Genomic DNA, 25,336 nt, shown 5'->3' on the forward strand with positions numbered 1-25,336 from the left:
ACCCTAAACCCTAAAAATGCCCACCCTAAAAACCTTTCCCTGATACACACACACACACATATATATAAATGCTTAATACTTACCTAATACTTACATTTAAAATGCCTATGCCTTTACCATTCATGCCTTTACAATGATGGCAAAGGAATGCGTGGTAAAGGCATATGCCTTGTAAACAAATGTGTGGTAAAGGTTATGCTTGGTAAAGGTACCTGCATTGTAACAGGTGCATTGTAATGGTTATGTGTGGTAACAGCAGGCCCGGTTCTAGCGGGTGGGCCAGGTCCACCCAAACATGAGACTGGCCCACGTAAACATGAATCGTGGCCCTGACGCCAGGGGGGGCAACGGCAAATTGCCACGTTATTTTTCTAGGAGTTGCGTGATTGGGCCTGGGCTTTTTCTCACACGCACCCCCAAGCACACATCTCCTTTTAGGAAGGTGGGTTGTGTCCCCACCCACTTGTGCAGGTACAAGCGAAGGGGAGAAATCCTCTTTGGCACTGGGTAATGTGTGCGCACTGTCCTACTGCGTGGATATTTCAGCGCTGGAGAAAAGGAGTTTGTTGATCCAGATTCACCTTTCCTGACCCCTTCAGCTGTTTATGAGATCGGGCTGTGCCACAGAGTTAGAACGGAGCAGTTAAGAGACTGTGTGGCTATTGTTCCACTTTTTTTAAATCTGCAAAGGCCCAGCTAGATGTTTGCTTCGAGGATGTGTGTATATTAGTTATAGTTATTTCTTTAAAAATCTATGAGGGCCCAGCATGACACATACTTCATGTATGCTGTGTATATTTTATATCGTTGTATCGCTATCATGACGGATGCAAGACACAACTACTAAAATGTCCAGATAACTCTGGTGATTAATGATCCTGCTGGAGAGCAATATTTTGTCTGTTCCTAATTTTTAAATGCAGATAAACTGTATTTATGTGGATAGCTCAGTGGGTTACTTGCAGTACAGAAGTTATAATCCTAAAATAGGACAGTGACCTATGAACTGACATCAAAGAGCTGCATACAAACCTGAATGGTATAATTAGAACTTATTTTTTTTGGGTGTTGCAATAGAGTTAGAATTTACCCTGTCTTTCACTACTCTGATGTTGCTATAAACAGTTTGTTCTGGCAGATGTACATTTTAATCAGTAAAGCCAACTCTGCAACCACTGGGGTATGCTTTAAGTCCTATGAGGGGCACTGGTGGAGGGTGGCAATTAGGGAATCCGCGGAGGAGGTCAAAAAGGGGTGAAGCTATGCAGCAATGGGGGGCACTGGTGGAGGGTGGCAATTAGGGAATCCGAGGAGGAGGTCATGGGGGGAGGATGGGAGATACGGAGACATGAGGGGCACTGGTGGAGGGTAGTAGTGAGGGAGACTGAGGAGGAGGTAATGAGGGGGGCTATGGAGAGATTGTGAGGGGCACTGTTGGAGGGTGGCAGTGAGGGCATGCGAGGAGGAGGTCATGAGGGGGAGGGGCTTTGGGGCGATGAGGGTCACTGTTGGAGGGTGGAAGTGAGGGAATCTGAGAAAGAGGTAATTGGGGGAGGGGCTACGGAGGGATGAAGGGCACTGTTGGAGGGTGGAAATGAGGGAATCCGCGGAGGAGGTCAATAGGGGAAGGGGCTATGGGGCGATGAGGGGCACTGGTGGAGGATGGCAATGAGGGAATCCAAGGAGGAGGTCATAAGGAGGAGGGCCTTTGGAGAGAGAAGTGTGCAGTTGGAGAGTTGTACTGAGGGGATTCAAGGACGAAGTCATGAGGGGAAGGGGCTTTGGAGAGATGAAGGGCACTGTTGGGAGGGTAGCAGTGAGGGAATCCGAGGAGGAGGTCATTGGGGAGGGTGGGAGATATGGAGAGATGGGGGGCACTGGTGGAGGGTGGTAGTGAGGGAGTCTGAAGAGGAGGTCATGAGGGGGGCTACAGAGAGATGGAGTGCACTGTTGGAGGATGGTAGAAAAGGTAACTACAGAGAAAGAGGTTAGTGGTGGGGCGCCAATAAATAACTCTCCACATGCTCTGTCTACACACAGAAGCAATCCATGTATCTAGGTGACTGTTGCCAAGTAGATATGATGTAATCTATGGCTTGTAGACTACCCCCAGAAGCGACAAATTCGGCTGGTAGTGGCCCACCTGAAAGCACCCTTGGCCCACCCAAATAAAAATTCCTGGAGCCGGGCCTGGGTAACAGCCACGTTTTAATGGCTGTTTCCCTGCACTTTGAAGAGACCACATACCCTTGCACACTAGTTGAACATTTTGAAGAACGAAATCTTGTCAAACCGACAGGGAAGAGAGGAGCAGAGCTCCGGATTCATGTTTGAAGGTGAAGAAAGAAAGGAACTGCCATCATCATGCAGGGGTGGTGATTATATGCCGCTCCGTTTGTCACTTTCGGACAAAGCATAATCAAAATGGAGGGGGGCGTGGCAAAGACCATGACTTGAACATACACGAATTGCAGAGCTCCAAGAGCAGCCCACAATAATCCTTTGTAATCCTCTTCCTGCCACTGCCCAAGACTCCGCATTGAGATTGGGGACCCACGCTACCCAAGAGCCCTTACCTCTGGCTACGCCTGCTGCCTCTGGACCGGGGCTGAGCTGGCGCTATGAACGGGCCTGTGCTCAGCTGGATGAGGAGGAGCCAGGAGTGATACTGAGGCACCAGGGGCCCCATGAGAGCGGTAAACGGAATGCGGAGACACTGGCGAGAGGGGTGACTGCAAGTGGAGGAGGCTTGGAACTCGTTCAGTGGCACAACATGGAGAGCCACAGCCGACTGCAGTGACTGGGGGTGGGCCTGCCTGGGGCTGTGCAACTGGCCTACATTGGCCTATGAGCACGGACAGCATGGACAGGGAGAGCTCAGGGCTGCCCGTCGTCGCTTACATCCACCTACGCTCCTCATGATGGCAGCTTGACTACGAGGCTAAACTAGTGCACCAGAGCCTGGGTTCGGACCTGTGGTAGGCCATGTGGATGGGCCTGTGCTGAGCTGTGGCATCAGGAGAGGACAATCAGGGAGTGCCCCCGGCCTCTCTGGGACACTCCACAACCCCAACCAATAAAGCTGCACTTCGCTGCAGTATCAGTAAGAGGCAGGAATGTCACTATGCCCCACCTGGGCCCAACTACAAGAAGGCTGATCTGAAGTTTCATCCCCTCTGCCGTGGTGTGGGTGCATACCCCCAGTGTCATACACTTCAGGCTACTCGTTGGAAAGTTAGTGTGCCCCCAGTAATGTCTTGCATACTCTACTGTCGATGAAGCGGCTCTAACCAACTTGGCAAGAAGGGACTTCTGTTGGTAGACACATCAGAACACTGGACCTGACCCAGCCCCCTCTCCTGCATGCAAAACCTGCAAATGTAACTGGCTTGGGCCCTGGGGAGAGCCTCTGCCCACATATTCTTGCCTGTAACATGGGGTCGGAGCATGAGAGAAAACTTGGGCCATGATGGTAAAGCCTAAATGAATGAAATAACTCCCCAATACACCATCAGATAATGAGAATGCCCCCCTGCCCCAAATACAGGGCAGAGGCATGTCAGATCACTTGGGAGTGACATTAGAGAAACACTCATGCCAGTTCAAAGAGATACTGCAGGCCATACAGGAGAGAATGCAAAGTGGAAACCATAGAGGTGTGCTGATCAAAAGAAACTGACTGACAAGGTGGACGCTGACGCTCAGACTGCTAGTGTGAGAGATACAGGATCAAGTACGCCAGCTTACCCAAAAAAAGAAGCCCTTGCAGAAGAGGGTGCAAGATGCTGGAGTCTGCTCTTGATACAATAACATCTACCTGCTGGGAATCCTGGTGCACACTGAGGGCCCGAATGTATAACTAATTCTGGAAAACTGTCTGACAGAGACTGTGCTATCTGGATAAACTCCTTGATTCTTTTCTATAGAATAGGTGCATCACATCCCTGGGAGACCACCACAACTGGGATCTGCCCCCCACCCAATTATTGTGCGGTTATTGAACCACATGGACAGAGATTTAATTTGCAGTTATTACATGCCTATGGGCCCTGGCAGGAGGAGGGCTCCTCTGTCACAGCATAAACAGATTACACTTCAACAGTGCAAAGCAAGGCTCCTTCTACACGCTGTTAAGATGTCAAATATGCACTATGGGCCTGAAATATGCCCTTCTGTTTCCGGTTGGACTCAGAGGAATGAAAGGGATTCCATGCACTTCTTCAATATACCCGAGGAGGCCAGAGACTGGCTAAATATATCAACCCAGAGAAAGGACCATCCAAAAACACTTGGAAGAAGCACAAGACAAGAAAATGGCGGAAACAACTAGTCAGGAGCTGCCCATTGGTGGAGCAGGTGGCTAGGGCCAGAGCGCAAGTGGTAGGTGAAGTATCCTATTATCATTAAAATCATTTCAACCCACTGGCACCTGAGCATGCCTCTGATGCTGATGGAAGTGGCATGGCAAGGTATCAGGATCCTCAGATGAGCTCCATCAGCAGGGCCCGGCTCTCAGTCTAACAGATGACGTATAGAGCCTAGGTTTGTAGCACCCCAGTAGATTTCATTTGGCTGACTCAAGGTGTTACAGGGCAGAGGTGGGGGCTGCATGGGTCTGCACTAGGGGACAACCAGGAACTTCATGATCACAGATCTAATTCTTGAAATGCACTTGGTCTGAACCCCCTCCAGTACAAGAGGATCGTGCCTAGCCAGCATGGCACAGGGATGTGACTGTACCCCTGTTGCATCACAATAACTCACCACATTTATTTGGACACAGAGTTTTCTCTGTCCTGGGAGTTGGAGCAGGAGTTGGAGATTTTACGGTTATGGATGTTTTACTGTTGCCCTACCATAAAGAGTGAAATGTACACACAGATAGCTGTGGGAGGGGGTGTGCTGCAGGGGGAATACGCAGGCTCATACTTACATCACAAGATAGCATCCCTAAGAGTAAGAACTTGGAATGTATGGGTGCTTAACTCCCCCAACAAACTGTGCAAGTCCAGGCATATCTCAAGCACAAAAAACACACCTAAGGAAGTCACAGGGCCAGGTATTACAGAAACAATGGTGAGGACGGGTGTACCACACAATATATTCCACATACGCGAGAAGGGCACCCATTTGTATATGACCAGGAATCCTCTTCTGACGCCACATGCAGGTGATAGATCAGGAGGGACATTATGTACTTGTGGCAGGGCAGGTTGATGGGGTAGATGTTGTTTTTCTTAAAGTCTGTGCACCTAATGTGGAGCAGTGTGCCTTCCTAGACTCATTGGCACCACTGATGGACAGGATCCCTCACTACTAGTGGAGAAGTGTGGCTCAATGGTTAGAGCGGCAGACCCTGATGCAGAGGTCTAGCCCGGGACCAGCGTTCAATTCCGCGCCTCGGCGGGTCTTGAGCTCAAAAATTCCACAGACCTGATAATTCTCGCCTCGGTGCCTATTCCAATCATGGAGTCCCACTCTGCAACTCTGGGCAATAGCTTGCTTAATCTCCACAACAGCCCCCACAACGCTAAGGATGCCTGGCCTCCACCTTGGGGGTGCCCAGGAGTGGACACCTCACAGGGAAAGCCAGGATGGGTTCCACAGCGATATTCGTACAAGCGCCTTGAGACCCTTGCAGGTGAGTAGTGCGCTATACAAGTATCAATTTACATTTTTACCCCTTAATGGTGGGAGGGGACTTCAACTGTGTAGCTGACACGATGCTGGATAGACCCCCCCCCCCCACACCACCCATAACCAATGCAGCCCCACATAAGACTGTCATGGGGTACAGTGCCTGGATGATACATTGGAACCGTGGTCACAGGGCTGCTCTGCCACCCACAAAGGGAGGAAATACTCACAATACTCAGCGGTACAGCCACTCTACGTGCGCCTAGACCAAATCTTACGCAACGCACCCTTACAAGGCAGTGCCCTGTCGGTGGAAAACCATGCCAAAACACACTCCAACCACAATCCACTGATGGCAACATTTGCATGGGATACACCGAGACCCTTGATCCCAACATGGAAACTTAACACCCTATTGTTGGAAGACCAGGCCTTCTGCAATACACTGGGTGACCCCCTGGAGAAAGAAGGGACTTCCTCCTCTAGGTAATTAAATGGGATGCCTTTAAAGTGAAGTGGCGGGTCAAGGTCTACAATGAGTGGGGTCATAGCACAGTTACACACTGACATCAAGCTACGGGAGGACCTCATTCAGTGCCTGGAGAAGGAGTTAAGTGAGAAGCCTGCTGCCAAGCAAGGAATGCTCGAGGAGAGGGAGAAACTCCTAGTGGCGGTGTCGTGTTTGTTGGGTTACGACTACTATTCCACTTATATTGCTAAGGCTCATGAAGGATATGATAAGTACAGCAAATTACTGGCCTGGCTAGCCAACCAAGAAAAATGGGGATGAAAAATATTGAGCATTAGGAATGTGCCAGACAAACTGGTCTATTTGCAAGCGGAGAATAATCAAGTGTTCTTGGAGTGCTATAAGCAGCTCTACACACTGAGTGATGAATGCAGCTTGCACTATTCATTGACTATGTTCTTGGTGCAAACCTATGGCAACTACGGGTCCCAGCGACAGAACAGCTAGGAGAGGTCATATCGGAACAAGAGATCAGGTAGGCAATCAAGGCCATGGCTCAGAAGAAGGTACAGTGCACAAAAGGTATAGCAATACAGTCCTATGTGCCTTATTTGGACCATTTGGTTCACAAAGTCGCCACATTGTTTAGTGTGGCCAGGAAAACTGGGGAACATCCTAGTAGCATGCAGGAGGAGCTAATTGCAGCGCTACCCAAAATGGGGCAGGACGCAGAAAGAGTGGGTTCTTACTGACCCCTCTCTCTACTCATTGTAGACTATAAGATTCTTAGTTGCATACTGGCAGATGCTCCACATCCAGGGCCTGGGACATTCTGACCAGTCTGGGTTTATTCTCATGTGCAGCACCTTCTAAAATATACGGAGTCTCATCCAGGTGCTAGATCAGCATGTGAAACTCCCTCTCACAGCCATGGCATTAGCGGTCGATATCAAGAACACCTTTGAGTCCCTGTCCTGGGAATTCCTCCTATAAGTAGTAATGACAAGCATGCGCTCTCTTGGGATTTCTTAGTTGGACAAAGGTGATGTTCACAAACCCAACTGCCTGCATGAAGATGGGCGCCATTATCTTAGATAGATATAGAGAAAATAGGGGGCCAGGCAGAGATGCCTACTATCACCCATCCTGTTTACCTTGACTCTCGAACCACTAGCTACTGCGATCGGCCAGGGCACACAATACCAGGGGCTTCGTGTTGGAGGCCCCTTACACTATCTATACATGCAGGGTAACGGAAAAGACATCCAGGGTGCCTTTGACACCTTGGCAAAATATGGCAAGCTCTCAGGTTTAAGGTCAATTGGGAAAAATCCTGTACATTCCCGCTGGGACCTACTGACAGTGGGACAATCCCTGAAGCACTGGGGAGAAATTGCATTTGGAACCAACTACAATCAAATACCTAGAGGTCCACATCTACCACACACAGGCCCAACATCTAAATAGAAATGTATTGGTTCCTTTATGCCTGGTTGTTAGGTTTTTGGTGAACACTTCTACTTTGGACTAAGGGCAGCATAGCCTTCACAAAGATGGCAGTTCTCCAACGATTGCTCTACAATTTCACTGCACTCCCCATAAAGATTCCTCAGTCAGTATTCAGAGATATAGATGCCCTGGCCTGCAACTAATCTGGTGTACTTGCAGAAAGAGAATTGCATTGGTAAAACTACGACTCCTCAATACATAGGTGGACTAGTGGTCCCAGACTTTGAATTGTTTTACTTGGCGGTGCAACTGTTTATGGGCTGCATGCTGGTGGGAGGCCTGCTGGGGAGACACCCAGTAGGCAGACCCAAACTGCCCCACTGGGAATGCACTAGTGGAATTACTACTAGTGCCATTGGACCACCACAGGGGCGACTGGAAGACCCCTGATGGTGACTCTCAGATATGTGTGGCAGCAAGCATTGCAACACACCAAGGTCAGAACACCTTATGCCAGAGAACTCACACTAATCTCCATTCTCAATAGGGGTAATTTGAGGGACTTACAGGACTGGACAGCACTCAACCTCACCAGAGTGGGCGACTTATATATAAATGATGCTCTGGCAGTCTTTGGAGTCTTACAAGACCAATATGAGATTCTAGCGCACACTTTTTAGTGCATGGGGTGCTGTCAGCGAGGGTCTGGAAATGGTGGGGCTTGATTATGGGCAAGTTGCAGTACAGAGGGGCCTGCAGTGCATCTGTGAGACCTCTGGGCTCTCCCAAGCAATCTCACTTTTGTATAGAGCACTACTAGTGCAGACAAATACGGACCTTTTCTCTTTATGGGAGCGATGGGAGGAGGATCAGCGATAAGCACGCAGGACTGGACCAAAATCATGGCGCATACTGCTAAGGTCTTGTGCAATGCACAATTTAAGATTATACAATATGTCTTCCTCTGCAGGGCATACCTTATGCCCAAAAGGGTGAATCAGATGTCACTGAATGCAAATACAGGTAGCCAAGAAGTGGAGAAGCGGATGCCACATTCCTAGACATGGTCTGGAGCTGCCCTCCTCTCAACCCCTATAGAGTAATAGAGGTGCTATCAATGACAACGGAATACCTGTTACACATATCACCCAAGACTTGCTTCTTGAGTTGGTTACCGGATTCACTGGTACTTGCTAGACCGCATCTGACAATGTCCTGGAAAGCTTCAGAGAGTTCCATACTATAGCACTGGCGCTTAGAACTTTGCAAATGGGCTGGTTGCGAGAATGTGGCATTAAGAAGAAGGATAGGCAGAGGACGATGTTCCAGGAGCTCGACAGAGGCTTGGGCACGTATTTTGGAGGACTTCCGAAAAGGTCGGGAGAGACGGAGAAATTATGCAACGAGATGTGGAGGACTCAAGCTTGCCATGACACCTTCTCAACTAGACTCATCGAGTGGGTTTACCCTGAGACATACCTAAAAAATAAGCCGGGACGGCAGCAAAATGGCAAAGGAGCACCGGGTATGTTAAGAGATGATTGCTGCCCCCCCCCCACGCAACCTGTGCCCCAGATACTGATTCCCTCCCTAACACTGGTACGAATTTCACTCTCATAGTGCTGTTTTTTTGCTTTACAGGGTTGTTACCTCATGTTCCTTGAATCATTACTGGTTAACTGTCCCCATAAATGTACTAGTGGAATCATGCCCACAAGGACACCTATGCGCTGTCATGATGTTGCACGTTATTTAATACTAGTATACACTAATGTGACTTATAGACTGCTAGAAGTGGGGGCAGATGGCAACTGTCATGTTCTATGATGTAACTGTATTGAAAACCTAATAAAATATGTTTTAAAAAATATATATATATCAAAACGGAGCTCCACCACGCCACCTACTGGCATGCAAGAGCCCTACTGCTGTGTAAAAGGGTCTGGATACAGTTTGGTGACTGCGAATATTCTAAAGGTGAAGAATCTGGTTAGAAGTATCCATCAGAAAAATAAAATCAACTGTTACGGTTGAGCACAAAAGCTCTCTCAATAATTTACAGCAGCCAACTCTAGACTGTGCCTACTTGTCACAACTGGATCAATTATTCCTACACTAGAAATATATCTGGAAAAGATTGCAAAGAAATGAAGTCTTTACATATTTGCAGGAAACCCTAGTATTAATAATCTGACAGTTTATGTGGGTGGACGTTCTGTGATGAGTCTAACAGAATATCTACACTCTTGGGGGAGGATCTTTAATTGCAATAATATTTGAAAGCCATATCGTGACACACAGTGTTATGTCACAAATTCCGAAAGGAAAAAGTTCACATAAAGAGGTTTCACATAGCTATATATCTGGGCCTGTGAAAATACAAAATTGGGTAAGTACAAATTATCTGATTTCAGGTTCTCTGCTTTCTTAATAAAGTTTGAGTGAGTTTGAAGATAACAGCTGAACAGATGTTGACATATAACTTTTGAGTGATTTGCATGCAGTTGAAGTCAGTAGATGCTCCTTACCATAGGCTGTAATTGTGCACCAGGCATCATTGCATTTGCTAGCTGCATCTGCTGTGCCAGCATGGCCATGTTCTTCTGTTGAATCAAGTTATTCCGTCCATTTATCTCCAACTGTGTTTTTAAGTGAGGAGGTGGGTGAAGATATTTGCAGTTCTCTCTCGAGCATCGACCCTAAACAGGAAAAAAAGAAATTATGAGGCGACTGAAACTTCTGCTGTCAAAAAAAATTACACTGATCAAGTGCAAATAATGCATGTTAATTATCAGGTGTCATTAATGACTCATAAAGCAAATATCTTAAACAGAAAAGGTGTTTACACCGAACCAGAGTCCACATTTTTTAGTGAATGACATTTTTCTTTGTAGGTTACATGTTTCTACAATGCTGAGATTACTTACCGGTAATAGCATTACTCTGAGTTCTTCTCTGGCCGTGATGAATCACATAGTGAAGCCCCTGTGCATCCATTTACAATCCCTTCCCAATAAATAAAAGACCTATCCCCTGCTCACTTCCTGTTCCATACCAAGCCCAAAAACCACACAGAAGGCTGGCAAAAAGGGCAGGAGGGAAGGCCTGATATGTCACAGCGAGAGAAGGACTCAGAGTAATACCATTGCTGGTAAGTAATTGCATCATTACCTCCTCATACCTCTCAATGTGATAAATCACAGTGAGTTGTACCAAAGACACTAAAACGGATCAGGGCAACTGTACAGAATGCAAGCACAGATTTAATCCACAGGAAAAAACACAGGTCACAATATAGAAGACAGGACCCAGGAATATAGCAAATCGGGCACCTCTGGCCCCTGAAGCACCCAATAATGGGACACAAAAGTAGGCATCACTGCCCAAGTGGCTGCCCGACAGATCTCCTGTAAAGAAGCACCTTGGAGTTCTGCCACAGAAGAGGACATGCCCCTAGTAGACCTTCCCTGAATCGCCAGAGTAGAGGACAACCCAAACTGCTTATAGGCGACCAGGATCACAAACCCATTCTAGCTGCTCACGGCCTGAGTGGAAGGTTTATCCCCATTACGACCAGGACTAAAGTTCACAAAAAAGGCGGAAGACACCCTGAACATCTTCATCCAATCCCTGTAACCCAAGACCGATCTACGTACATCCAAGGAATGAAAGGCAACCTGCTAAGGAGACTGAGGATCAGGGAAAAACACCAGTAGAATCATGTCCTGCTGACGATGAAACAGAGAATTCACCTTGGGCACAAAGCCAGGGCTCAACCGAAGAACCGTCCTGTTGTCAAGTACTCAAAAGAAAGGAGACAGACAAGGCAAAGAACCCAGCTCACCCAACTGGTGAACAGACGTAACCGCCACCAGGAAAAAAGACCTTCAAAGTCAAAAGGGGTAAACTCTAAAGAAGAAGAGACAGAGGCAGATTGGCCCTGAAACATCAAGCCACCCCGTACAACTGCCAAGTCGTCAACCAGAGCCACGATAATGAGTACACCTGATAAGACCGAAATCGCAAGGAAGATGAAAACAACGGAAACCTCCACGCCAGACCCACCTTCATCTCCATCAACAGAGGAAACAGAGGGGCCTTGCTGGAGCCGCCAGAACAACCTGAGCCCACTCACTCCGAGCCCAAACAAGAAACCTCAGGATCAAAGGAAATGGAGGGAAAGCAAACAGAAGGCTGACAGGACAAAGATAGGTCAGGGCACAAGCCAAAGCCTCCCTTTTCTTCTGGAAAAAAAACGGGGAAGAAGAGAGAAGAAGAGCATTGCCCAGGCTCACAAAAAGGTCCACCTGAGGGCAACCCCACAACAGACTTATATCGGCAAACGCCAGGGGAGAAAGACAGAAGTCCTGAGAGGATGTAATCTCCCTTCTCAGGCAATCGACCAAATGATTGAGAATCCCCAGAACAAAGATGGCCCTCAACGAGACCACAGCAGCCTGAGCCCACCGGAATATCTGATCCGCAACAGCCGACAAATACAGAGCACTTATCCCCCACTACCAAGTGACATAGGACTTGGCCATAGTGTTCTCTGTCTGGACTATGATGGCTGTGCCCTGCAGACAAGGAGAACAAGCATTGGCATAGCCAATAGGTCTCGCTTTTGGGACCTTATAAGTATTTAGTTATGCAGCACAATATCCTTGGTGCAATAACATTAACGGTTGCATGGTTAAACACGTATAAGGTCCCAAAGGCGAGACCTATTGGCTATGCCAATGCTGGTCTTTGCTCTGGGGACAAGTATTTTCTTTTTTAATTTCAGCTCCTGATGGATTTTCTTCACACCTGCCGGGCATTTTCTTTTTAAATTTAAGCTCCCATTAACTTTTTAACGCTGTCACCGATGCCCGTTTTCCACTTTTTTTTATTGCCACTGTTTATTTGAAAGATTACGGGGGTCAGAAGTTTAGGCAGTTAATCATCTTGCCATACTGCTCATCAACATAACTGCAGGAGGCATACAGAGGGCATATCAGGGGTTGACACTTTCGCAGATAACAAACCCAGAGCTTATCGAGGACAAGAGCTAGGAGGGGTCTAGTGTAAAAGCTGAATTGAAGACGTCTCCAAAGAATGGAGGAGTCAGTCATGGGGAATCTCCAGTATCATTTATTGGACACCCAGCGTGGGGTCTCAGAGCATTCGTAATGTCGCTGGTGCTCCTAGGCATATCACACTAAATTAAAATTAATTAAATGAATGTGAACTTGGGTAATGTAACTGATGCTAATTGGGAGCAAGGTGAGCGAGTGAAAAGAAGTCAGCAGAGCCATCCCTGCCTATTGCATTAGATGCGAAAGCATCAGAAAGCAGCCAGGAAGCCAAGTGGAAAAGGAGTAGGTGAGAGGGGGAAGCAGGATGTGGCATTATGGCCAGAGCTGCCCACTTCAGAACTGGAAAACCAAATTTGACTCTCGTCATCGGATCAATGCCTGTGATCATGGGGAAATCACTTAAAATGAAATTAAATAAATGAACGTTAACTTGTGTAATGTATTCAGTTGCGCCTCCCCATTGGGAAGTGTCCCTCTGAATCCACTGCCTGATGCCAATTCAGACGTTCAAGCACATCGTTTATTGTAAACGTTATGGATGTAATCTCATTGAATTCAGGAGTTATTCAACAGCTTCCTTAAAGTATAAATCCATAATCAATTAAACAAGTGTGTATTGGCCCCAATGCATTTCGGGCAAATAACCGCCCTTTGTCAGGGGTTTTTCCTAAAACAAAACCAAGATTGGGCGAGTGAGACAACAAAATTCAAAAAAGGGGAATATTGTTGCCATAATATATCATGCGTTACATGCAAGGTGGAATAGTCTCCCTGTGTCTTTAAATGTCCATATGGTGACATGCTGATAGGAAACTATGGACGGTTCAAAAGAATACGGCGCCACCTCCGTGAGAATGTGCAGTGATTATTCAAGGTAAAAGAAATTGTGCACAGAACGAACCCGTGGATATACCGAGTGTTAATATAACGTGTGCCACACGTTGAATTAGCAGGATGACTTTACATTCATGCGTTATATGTGAATAAATCAATGTCCATACCTAGCTACAACAATGTAAATGTTGAACATTCATACAAGGCTGTGACGATATCTGTGTTCATGCCATGCTCAAGGTGTGCTTTAAAATTGTGAAGCCTTCATTGGCGCTGTCAGCGTTTGATCAGGCAAAGTTTCGGATTTCATGCATACTCTCACACGTTTATGAAAACAGCGTGTTTGCAAGACAAAGGCTAGGTGTAAGTGGCTTTACCTCATGGCGCTCGAATGCATGGCATGCCGCAGTGATAAAATCAACCTGTTGTGCTTCCAACGCAGGTTAGGCTAGTAAAACGAAGACACCCGTAGCTACCGCCATATTAATGAAAGTGTAGGGTGAAAAAAGGTGCTGCCTTCCTTATCCCGAGACACAAATATTTGCCATCTTAAAGTGGTGTTAATGCGTGCAGATGGAGAAATAACATGACTGAAAGCCTATAGCATAGTATAGTAATTTCACTGGTATGTTAAAGTGATAGAAATTGAGGGTAGAGAATAATGAGATTGAAGGGTCCTAAAACAAGGAAGCAAAGCAAACAGCCGGAGAAGATAGAAAACGGCAGGAATCGAAGTAAAGAGGAGGATGCAAGGAGAGGTACAGAGGGAGTTAGCATAAAAGGAGACACGGCCGGCGGCCGTGAAACTGAAAGTACGGCCGGCCGGCCGTGAATAATTAGGGGATGAGCGCACGCTGAGAAGCTGCCTTTGATGTGGTAATGCGAGGCAGGCAGGCAGGCGGCTGGTGGCATTGTGCACGCGCTTTTTAGGGCTTGCGCTTGCGCAATGACCTAAAAAGCACATGCACTTCAAGAAATCGCCAGTGGAATCGTGCTTGGGTAAACGCTGTTTAAGCCCCTATAGAGCTTCGCCAGCTATGCGCATGCGCACAGCAGGCGAGCCCTAAAAATGGAGGAGAGACAAATGACTAGCCTCCAACTGCCTCAAATCGGATGAGCTGGATCTCTGGCCCACCAGCCACAGACCTTTGACCATGAGAGACACCGACCAGGCCCCCCAGCCACTCTCGCTGGCATCCGTCGGGATGACCACCAGACCTGGAGAACACAAAGAGACCCCCAATAGAATGTTCGCTGGAAGGAGCCACCATTCCAGTTTGTCTCAAATTACAGGAGTTACCGGGAGAAAACAAGACAACTACTGCACATTGGGGAGCCACTTGCTCAGTATGAACTTCATCAGGACAGTGAAGTGCCAACAAGCCCATAGAACCAAGAACACAGTGGCTGCCAGGTCCCCCTGTAACCTAATTCAAAGCAACACAGGTGAAACAGGAGCAGACAAGAAATCCATCAGATGGGAAATAATTTTCAACATCCTTCAGTCTGGCAACATGACAATGTCCAGATCCGTCCAGAACCGGGACCCAATAAAATGTTTAACCCGAGATAGAACCAGCTGTGATTATCTCACATTGATCAGGAATTCACGGGAAGACAGAAGGTTGAGAACCTTATGGACATGTAAGCAAGTCAAGTGAAGAGAAGCCCCCTTCACCAAGCAGTTGTCCAGGTAAGAGAAGACATCCGCCCTCTGAAGATAAAGAACGGCCATCAAGGAATCCAAGACCTAAGTAAACACATGGGGAGCCGACTTTAGACCAAAGAGAAGAACCTGGAATTGGGAATGAGAAGTCCCCACAACGGGCAATCCCCCGGTGCGCCGCACGGGTGGGGTCCGGTTTTGGGCCCCTAGGGGCAGTTTTTGTTACAGGGCCGTACCAAAATCGGCCGAAAACCGGCAGCAAAGAGCTTGGCGGCACCTCCAACCCCCCCCCCCCCAGTGGGGAGGGGGGGGCGGCCGAGCACTTTGCCAGGGCTGGTTGTGGTTCCCAGTCAGGCCCTGGGCACAGCAGGCCTCTGGCTACGCCTACCCCAGACGGAAGCAAGCACTGCAGACCTACGACTGGGCAGCCCAGCAGCAAGCATCCGTTGGTAAGCCAACCACACCACGTGCAGGTACTGACAGCACGTGGGCCCCCCCGGGAATAGATAAAAGCACTCACCATAGCAGTAGAATACCTGACAGTAAAGTTCCCCAAACCACAGATCACTGACCAAGCAAAGCAAAGTCAGGCCAGCCCAAGCGCTGGAGCATGCGAACCCTGCTTGCACGGACGTAAAAGTGAAGTTTTGCACAAAAAAGTAACAGAAAGTGAGGAGGGTCTTTTATTCATTAGGAAGGGATTGTAAATGCAGGCATTGAGGCCTCACTATGTGGTTCATCATGGCGGGAGAAACGATGAAGTAATGGCAGTGTTTATCCAATAGTATTTCTTTGTGTAACGAAGTTTTAATTATTTATGATGATACATTGTGGAATTTGTTGTGTAAACTAAGGAGAGTTAACAAAAAAGAAAAGGTAAGACAAAATACAAAGTATGGAAAATGAGAAACGGGTAGAGATTGGGTAGAAGGAGTAGTTTATGTTACCAGAGAAATATAACAACAAAATGCCACCATAACATAGAAGTGGATTCTGCCATGAAATAAATCTTTTTTTTTTTTTTTGAGGCACAGTGTAGAAACATGCACAGATTTCTATTTAAAAACAACTCGTATCCTACTGTGTGCCTCCGCTTCATGAGCAGCTAGATTCACTTACGGATGAACAATGTTGAATTGTTTCTGCCTTCAAAACCCTGTGTGTAGGATTAGCATAAGGTTTTTTTTAGAACATAAGGATTCATTTTACAGGCCTACAGAAAAATAATTATACGTTGGTGCTATATATAATGTCATTGTAGAGCACCAGAATTAACTGTTATTGTTTACTTGTATGCATACTAGTGTCAGCGAGGCTCTTTGTGCTTAGAGTTTATAATTTATATATTGAAAATTATACGTTAAACAAGTTGCCAACTGTTTGAAGCAATTCCAGCAGTTAACGTAACAAAACGTGCTCAACCTTTAACTCTTAACACTCTAAAGGGAAGAAACTCTGTGCACGTGCCTCATGAAACACACACCTGTCCCATTTGCTTGGTTTACATCACTCCCATTTGCCTGCCTTGAAACTGGGGGCTCACAGGCGTCCTGGGGAAGGAAGTGGTTAATTTGTTATGTTATGTTTTATTGATTTGTGTAGCGCGCTAATTACCAGAGGATTTCCTGGCGCTTGGGTAAGTGTATAGGTTTATTGTTCCCACAAGGTGCTTATACAAAGAGCTATATCTGATTCATTTCTTCTGAATATTGTAGGTGGAAAAATATATTTGTGGCAGCCAAGAACTATCTTTGTCCATCAGTCATTGATTGTCCCAGAGCAAGAGAGAGAAAGGCAGAAAAGGGGGATAAAAAATTAGGAAGCAGACGATCGAAAAACAGCAACAAAGTAAGGCGTCAGGGCTGAAAAACAACCTGCAAATGTGAAATAAAGAGACAGGAAGTGCAGAGTGATGGAAGAAACAGGCACGGTGAGAACTCCAGTGGCGGCCGGCCATCGTGGTGGGTGGGGCTGGGCGCGGCAGGGGGGAAGATGACAGGCGACGGAATATGTACTATTTATTTATTTAATTATACCTATTCAGTAGTCTGCCGCGCCCTGCCCTGCCCTGCCCCGCCCCACCGCGCTTGCCTGTGCCAGCCACAGCTGTTTAACTCATGACTAGACAGCCTTGATATTTTGCTGCTCCCAACGTTACCAAATCTGGGCTTCTTGTTTAAGAGTCAATTCCACTCATTGAACGAAGTTCCTAAGAAATCACTAACATATGGTGTGTGTATACTTCCCCTTTTTTTCTGTTTCCATAAAAAATATTTGTAGTTACTGAGATAATATCCCACCTGGGCTATTGCGAAATCATGTATACAAGTATCCTAAAAAAGTAATTTCACAAGTTGCCATCAATGCAAAATGAAGCTGCATTGATTATTTTAGGCTTGAGATACAGAAAACCTATCAGACCACCAATGTCTACAGATCAAATAGTGGGAAAGGTTCATGGCTGCTACGCCGTTCTCAAGGCCCTATGGAGCTGATCACCAAACTACTTAACTAAACCATCTCACTCCAGCAAATGTCCCTTCATTTTACTGCCAAAAGACTCATCCAGGCTCAAAGGTATGATGCCAGATCTCACCATGTACAGTTATTAATATTTTGGAGCTCTTTCCCTTAATAGCTAAGACAGGAAAATTACTTTCTAAAGTATAGGCAAGGACTTTATGCAACTCTTCTGCTTAGACTTACACTGTCACATACCTGCCCAAGTCTGACAAAGTAATTTGAGTACATCAACTCTTCTCTGCTTTAGGCTACTTCAATGCTTACGAAGTGCACGCCCAATTGCATGTTAGCTAGAGATAGATATCAAAAGTTCCACCATTCTAGGTTTTGATGTTTTTATATGGTACTCTCTACACCAGGTTGGCACGTACACCCACTGATTCAGAATGCACACTCACACCGATTGGACTATTGACAAACTGCCAAGGGTTTCATTTTTGCCAGTGGATGCAGATGATGGGCACAAGGTATACCTTTTAAGGAATAAGTTGTATTTTTCATTCTTAGGTTTTGCCTAAGAGCAAGAGAGAGGCAAAAACAGGATGAAATTAGGTGGGAAACATGGGTGATAATGAACCTACAAGATTAAGCTAAAGGGGCAGGGAGTGTTGGGTACCGCCAGAAGAGGCATGAAGTAGAATCAAAACTAGGTAGCATTGGTATTCTGCACCTCCGGCAGTCAAGACAATGAAGGTGAAATTCTATAAAAGACTATAGACCCTGCTAATATTTTGTTTTTTAGGAATGAATCACTGTGTGCATCAGTACTATCTCGTTGGCAGAGATAATTTAGAGATAATTCTAAAATAGGATTTCCCACTAAGCGAGAACCGTCCAATGGAAAATGTACTACTGCAGCCATTAATTAAAGGGTTTGCTATTGGCACTAATTTCTAAATTAGGCCATGTGTACATTTTGATTACTTCCATGTTAAAAATGGATATGCTAAATTACACTGTGGATAAAAAAAAGCAATGAATGTAACATATGTTGGCTTCTTCAGTACTGTGTAACGGAACAGGTCTAGAAAGTCAAATTTCTTCTGGGTCTTTGCAAATTGTCTAGGCATAGTGATAATGATGATTTGATCAGACAGACACATGAAATTGATAAACTCATTTTACTGCAATAGGTTAAGCAAAGAAGTTGATTTTTCCATAGATAATGTTACATTAGAGTACTTTCTATTATCAATTGTTGTGTTTCTACTGGCCCCAAATTACTACAGTGCTCAAACACTAGACAGTTTGGATCATCATAAGAGAATATTGTTGTTATTCAAATTATTGCCCCAAAGAAAAATTGAGTGTTTGTGATAGAACACAGCTTGCAATCATCATTTTAAAAAAGGGCGTACAGTCCTTGGTGTGCTGCAACCAATAATGGTATTATTTTACGTTTAGTGGATTTATAGAGCCCGCAGCTACTCATAGAGTGTCCCCGCCCTATAGTAGGCAAAGATCCTTGTAGTAGTGGAGTTAAAAAGCGGAACTAAAAAGTCAACTTTTAATCAGATCGTCTGAAAACTGAATATCCCTCACAGCCTGAAACTCCTGAGGAAGTGCATTCCCATCTTTAATTGCCAGGTGAGAGTAAAAGCTGCCACCCCAGCGTTTCCTTCTAAACTTGGGAAGCACCACCAAAAGAGAGTTAGAAGAAAAAAGGGATCTGAAATGGAGGTGGGAATCATCCTCTTGGCAAGGTATTGGGGGGCCAGACTTCCATTCTGGGGAACTTTAACAGAAGACGCACCGCATACTTTTGCACCAGTTGCAATCTTCTCAGGAGATACCGTGGTAACCTCAAGTAAAGGGAGTTAGCGTAATTCTGTCTATTAGTGGTCAGAGCCTGGATCTCCGTTTTCTGTTACGGAGAGGGAAGATGATGGAGGAACTTCTTAATGCCCTTCAAATGTCCAAAACAGATGCCAATAATACACGCTATCTGGAGAGCAAATGTGGCGTAATTGTCAAACTTCACTCCCAGGTTACGAGCCACCGAATTAGGGGCAGTGGAGGCAGAACCTCATTAGGCCAGATGTTAATGTCCCCGCATGTTGGGGAACCCCAAAAAACTATATTTGGTCTTGCTAACATTGCACTGTAAGCTGCTTTTGTGCATCCAGCGAAACACAGTTGCTATGCAATTCTTAAACTTGTTCAAAGCGTGGGGAGCATTTTTATCAAGAGTAAGGAGCAGTTGAGTATTGTCGGCATAGGAAACTATCTGTATACCGAACGATTCAACAAGGGATGCCAGAGGAGCCATATAAACATTAAAGAGTGTGGGGCTCAACGCTGACCCCTGAGGAACTCCAAAGCTCAGAGGCTTAGGTTCGGAGGAGAACAGAACCATCCACAGGGATTGGAACCTGTTTGTAAGAAAGGAACTCAACCAGGTTAATGATATGCTGCTCACAACTAAGTCCCCAAGACATTGTAGTAGTAACTGATGTGGGACAGTATCAAATGCTGCGGATAGATCCAGGAGAATCAGGGCTATCTGACTCCCCTGAGCCACCACCAGGTGACTGAATTTTAGGTTGAGACCTGTATTGCGGGTTTTGTTCAAGCACCATTTGGAAATGTTTTAGAGAAACAATAAAGCATGTACTGACCATACTTACAAAGTATAAGCAATGCTACAGACATCAATATTTAAAAAATACGTCACTAACTGAATCAGAACTTAATAGCATCTGTCCGTCAACGCTTACTGTGTTAGTTCACACTAATTGCTGTCCAGAGCCTATTGAAAATTTCACAAATTCCAGATAACTCACAATTGCCACCATATATCAGAGGGCTTTCAGGGCTATCTAATATTACTTGGTCAAAAACAGAATCGAATGGGATTAATTTACCAAAAAGTGATGGCAGTAGAGTGATGGTCCATTGAAAGCACCTTGCATAAAGCAGAGGAGCACAAGCTACTATAAATGGGTAACGAAAAATGTTGTTCATTCAAAGCGAAGAGATGGGTACAAATCCCAAAACATGTGTTGTAAGGAAAAAAAACTATTTAGCGCATAATAGTATGATGAAAGTAAGCTATCGAGGTAGAGTTGTCTAGTTATTTACAAGTGGGCTACAGAGTTAAAATTAGATCCCAATGGCCATGTTGAACCTGATTCTTGATTTATACCTATGAGTACAAGTACCCTAACTGTACTTTAAGTTTAGCCTCACTGGACACCACCCAGTAGTATGTAGGGAACTGAAGATACAGGTTTTTTGGGGGGGTGAATGCTCGCCTTGTCTGAGACCCATTGTTTTTAATTGGACCAATGAAGGAGTATGAATGAGTGGAGCTATGTAATATTGAAATATATTTGAATATTTACTGAACATTCAAATGATTTGAGATGCAAATAAAAATGTTGAAAAGGTATGTGTAGAAGTACAAAGAGATGATATAAAGTGATACGCATTACGTGTCCTAGATCTTTCAATGGGATACAAGAACAAAAGCAACAAACGTCTAGTGGGAGGATTTATAATGAAGTTGCCTTCATTATTGGTTTGTCTACAGCCTGAGTAAATCCTTCATTTGTCTACAAAACCTATGGAAAATTTAGCATGACAAAGTTACTGAGGATTACTTTGGGGCTTCAGAAGTTAAATGAGACTCAACAAAAGGTTTTACAACAGTAACAACCACGTGACGTCCTTGCATAGGATTTACAGAAAATCTGAGAAAATGTTCACAAGTCGCCAGACTTTATTTACTCTGTATCCGAGAAATAGGGGACCCTATCCTAAAAAGTCTTTAAAAAATGTGTTGTAGTGCATATGTGGTAATTATATGTATTTGGATAAGACGACAAGCAGGCGCCGTTACAGAAAGGTGCCAATGTGTTTCAATGCAGCTGGTCTTAGTATGCCTGAGCAATTAGGTTAAATGGGAAAAACAGCTTTCTGACACTTTTGTTCTCCTTCAGCTCCATTATGTAGTAGCTGTGGGTGTTAGTGTCGAGATATTAGTAATATATCTCTAAAATATGTAAATGTGCAAATATATAGGGCAAAGTTGGATCAGTTAAGATTTAATAATTGCCAGTTTTACCAACTGCAGCATCTGTATGTAAAATCAGTGAATATGATATTTTATGTGGAGTTAGGAAATCTTTCAGTCTTGCAGTACAAGCACACAAAGGGGGATATTCTCAAGAACGTGTGCTAATTATCGCAAAATTAGCTTAACGCAACTCTTCACATCGCAGTCCATCGCGGGAAAATAACGCTGTGTTAACGTTGTATTCTCAACAAGGCGGTACCATGCGATAGTCTCACGATAAGACGTCATTTGATGCATTAAAATTAACGCAACGCGGCAAAAATGCAAAACATGAACCCGAAAAAAGTTGCAATGAGGCCAATCGCGATACAGAAATCAGCGATATCCAGCGACAGGCCTGAAATTGCCACGAGTCATGAGGGAAAATGCACCATAAAAGCAGAACAAAAAAAAGAGAAAAAGAAATAAAGTGCGTAGCACCATGGATACACCCGGACTGAGTGCAGAGGTCAACGCGAACCTACAAGCCTCACAGACCACCAGCAAGGAACCTCGGGGTCGGGGAAGGCCAAGGAGAAGAGGAAGACAGGGTTCAGTCCGCAGGAAAACCGGATCATCATCATGGAGGTGACAGAACACTACCAACAACTGTTCGTCATCTCCACTGTGTCATTGGCAACACAAACGGAAATATGGCATTCCATCGTGAACAACGTGAATGCAGTCGGAGTGTCGAGGAGGTCAATCAAGGAGGTCAAGAGTAATTAGCATGAGGTGAAAAGCCAAACCCAAGCAGAAACCCGATGCCAACAGGAAGGCAGCAACGGCGACTAGACGTGGGAGTCCTGCACCACAGGAGGAGCTGGAGGAAATGGTGGCCACAGTCTTCAGTGTGGAGACGGTGCAAGGAGTTGGGAGTCCGGACACAGCTCGATATGACCGGACACAACATCAACAGGGTGAGTAACGACCAGGGTCTGGGGGGAAAGGGGTAGATGGACACAATGACACACATGCACAACAATGTGTAGCACGCTGCACACCAACAATGACCCTGGATCATGTCCCTGATCCCCGTGGCACACTGCAGCACACATACAAACACCAAGTAGGCCCCCGTCCACCATGTGCCCAAAGGGGTCCCACCACTCACATCACCAATCTCACAACCAACACATGCACACGTGCGAAACCCAGCCAAGATGCGCATTTGTGAGCCACACTGACAATGCAACTGACACTACATGACGATCAGCATGGCTGCAGTACAATCATCATGACATTGTGCACGCCAAAACACTGAGGTGGCTGAGTGTGGACCACATCGGGAAAGGAGCAGGTCACACTCTGACACATCCACGTGCACAAACAAGCCCTGGCGTCTAGAATACATCTGCAGACAAACAATGCACAAGAGTATAATAACCGTCCAAGAGCACAAATGACCCAAGTCGCCAACATCTCAGTACTGTAAAAGCATAAAAGTCTAAGGCACAAAGTCTCAAAGGGATAAGGGGCAGCAAAATCACAGCTTCAGGGGTGACTCTCCCACAATGCAGCACACACACATAGCAGTAACAGCACATCCACATTGACGACCATGTGTGGTACAAAGTGCAACACTTACACTGCAGAACAGAGGACACAACTTGGTCCGCTTGTATGTAGAAACTGGCCAATCACACCTGGCATAGCAGGAAACTGTGAGATGAAAATGTAAGTGTACAACCTCATATCCGTCATGTAGTCCAAATGTCCACTGTCCCGCATCAAATACTCAGCTCCTCCCAAACAGTCACACTGTACATTGTCGTAGTCTGTATGTAAACTTAAACAATGCACCAACATACATGTCAACACAATGTCAAAATGCATCTACCCTTCACATTGCAGAGGGACAAACAACACCTCCAGCAGAGCAGACCACACAACTCATCAGTGATGCTGAAGAGGACTCCACACCTTTGACACCGACGCCCTACAACAGCTCATGGACATCTTAGGCAACCCACCTCCAGGAGCAGGGCAGCCCAGCTGCATCGAGGAGACCACACCCTCTGCACAGACCACACAGCAGGAAGCACCCACCACCACGGCTGGCTCCCAGCACCTCACCGAAGCATACATCGCATTCCAAGGCCAGGTGTTAGAATGCCAGAAGGAGGTGGCCGAACAGGTGCGGGTGGGGTCTGATCTCATGGAAGCCAAACTAGATCACATACGTGGGTGTCTAAGTCCCATCAGGGACCACTTACACTCCCCAACGGAGACCGACAGTGCGACAGAGACACATGCATTTGCACATTTCCAGTACTGAACCATGCCCAGAGCCCCGGGAAAATCATTCACACTGCCACGCTGGACTTGCGTACGCCAGCCCAGTCCACTCCTCTTACGTATTGAGTGGGGGACGACAAAGCGATGTGTCCAAGGTCTTACCCGCTGCCTGTGGTGACATGGTTGTGTACGCTGTACACAGCACAATATAATGTTCTAGGGCCCGGGGCCCTCATGCATACATTATGACCACACAGACACACTCACATAGTTTGTGGAGCTGGCTACTGGCACGTGCCCCCGGCACCTTTATTGCCCGGGTCACATGTAGCGACGCCTTTGCTGGATGTGTGTGAGGTAAATGGAAGCCAGCCCTCACGGAGTGGTTGGTGCTGACAACACCTTGAACAGTGATCACTATTAAAGCAGAAGCAGAAAACACCAGCATTACAGAAACAACTGCAAAGCATCATGGTGGTAGCCGGAGCAAGTACTAAGGTCACCCAATATGCAATCAGAAGTGTCCGTGAGTTGCAGTGCAGTGAGGTTGAAGCACCAGAGCTGAGCGTGCTCATGTGAATCAATTGTCTAGGATTGTGTCCCTTCGGAATATTCCTGCTGCAGCCGCAGTGGGGTGTGTTACACCTGCATCATCTTCCTCATCATCATCCCAGGTCTTCCAATGCCTGAAGTGACATTGCTGCGGTGGGTGTTGTGGGCCTCTTGGGGCTCCGAGCGGCATGATCAGGGGCTCCAATGGCATCTGTTGTTCTTCTGGTGTGGCTCTGGGCTGGGCTCCCTTTTATGGTGCAGGTTGTCGTCCGACTTTACACCAGGTGTTAAATCCCTGCTGTTAACGCGCCTTATCGCCTGTTAAGGGATCTTATCGCCGATCTGGCTGGTCGTTGAGAATGTTGCAGAGTGGTGTTTTCACAGCTTTTTGCACGGGTACGCCTACTCTGCATCTCATTAGCGTTAGTTGCCGGGCTCATCTGTGGCGATGTTTTTTGCTGCTGCTATCACAGGTAAACTGGTGATATCAGCTGTTATCACCAGCTTGTGAATGGGGTGATACATTTATCGTCACTTTGGCTGGGATAAAGTGACGATAACTCAGCGATATGTCCTTGAGAATATGCCCCATGTTTCCAAATAAGCTGGAAAAGCATGACCCTGAACTCAGGAACACAGTACAAACACTATAAGCATAAATAAGTGTATTACCTTAAGTAAGACACCATCTTTCCTTTTGAAAACCCCTTGTTAGTGTGCATAAACCTCCTGACTGCAGAAGACAGGCGAGGGTAGCTGGGAATGATTTGCATAGCATGACTCAGAAAATGTTGGCCATGGCAACATTGAGTCTTAATAAGCAGGAATGTGAA

The 25,336-nt window shown here is 46.1% G+C and overlaps 1 protein-coding gene across 19 annotated transcripts in view; it reads right to left on the reverse strand.

The window, feature by feature from the left end:
• Nucleotides 1-25,336, reverse strand: part of MBNL1 (muscleblind like splicing regulator 1) — a 386,422-nt gene that overhangs the window by 104,222 nt on the left and 256,864 nt on the right. For all 19 annotated transcript variants that reach the window (XM_078666712.1, XM_078666711.1, XM_078666708.1 and 16 more), the window contains one exon: nucleotides 10,084-10,254. In XM_078666712.1, coding sequence (XP_078522838.1) covers nucleotides 10,084-10,254 — 171 coding nt within the window. The remainder of the gene's footprint in view (nucleotides 1-10,083; nucleotides 10,255-25,336) is intronic.

Source organism: Lissotriton helveticus, chromosome 11 (assembly GCF_964261635.1).
Source record: "Lissotriton helveticus chromosome 11, aLisHel1.1, whole genome shotgun sequence".
NCBI classification, from domain to species: domain Eukaryota; kingdom Metazoa; phylum Chordata; class Amphibia; order Caudata; family Salamandridae; genus Lissotriton; species Lissotriton helveticus.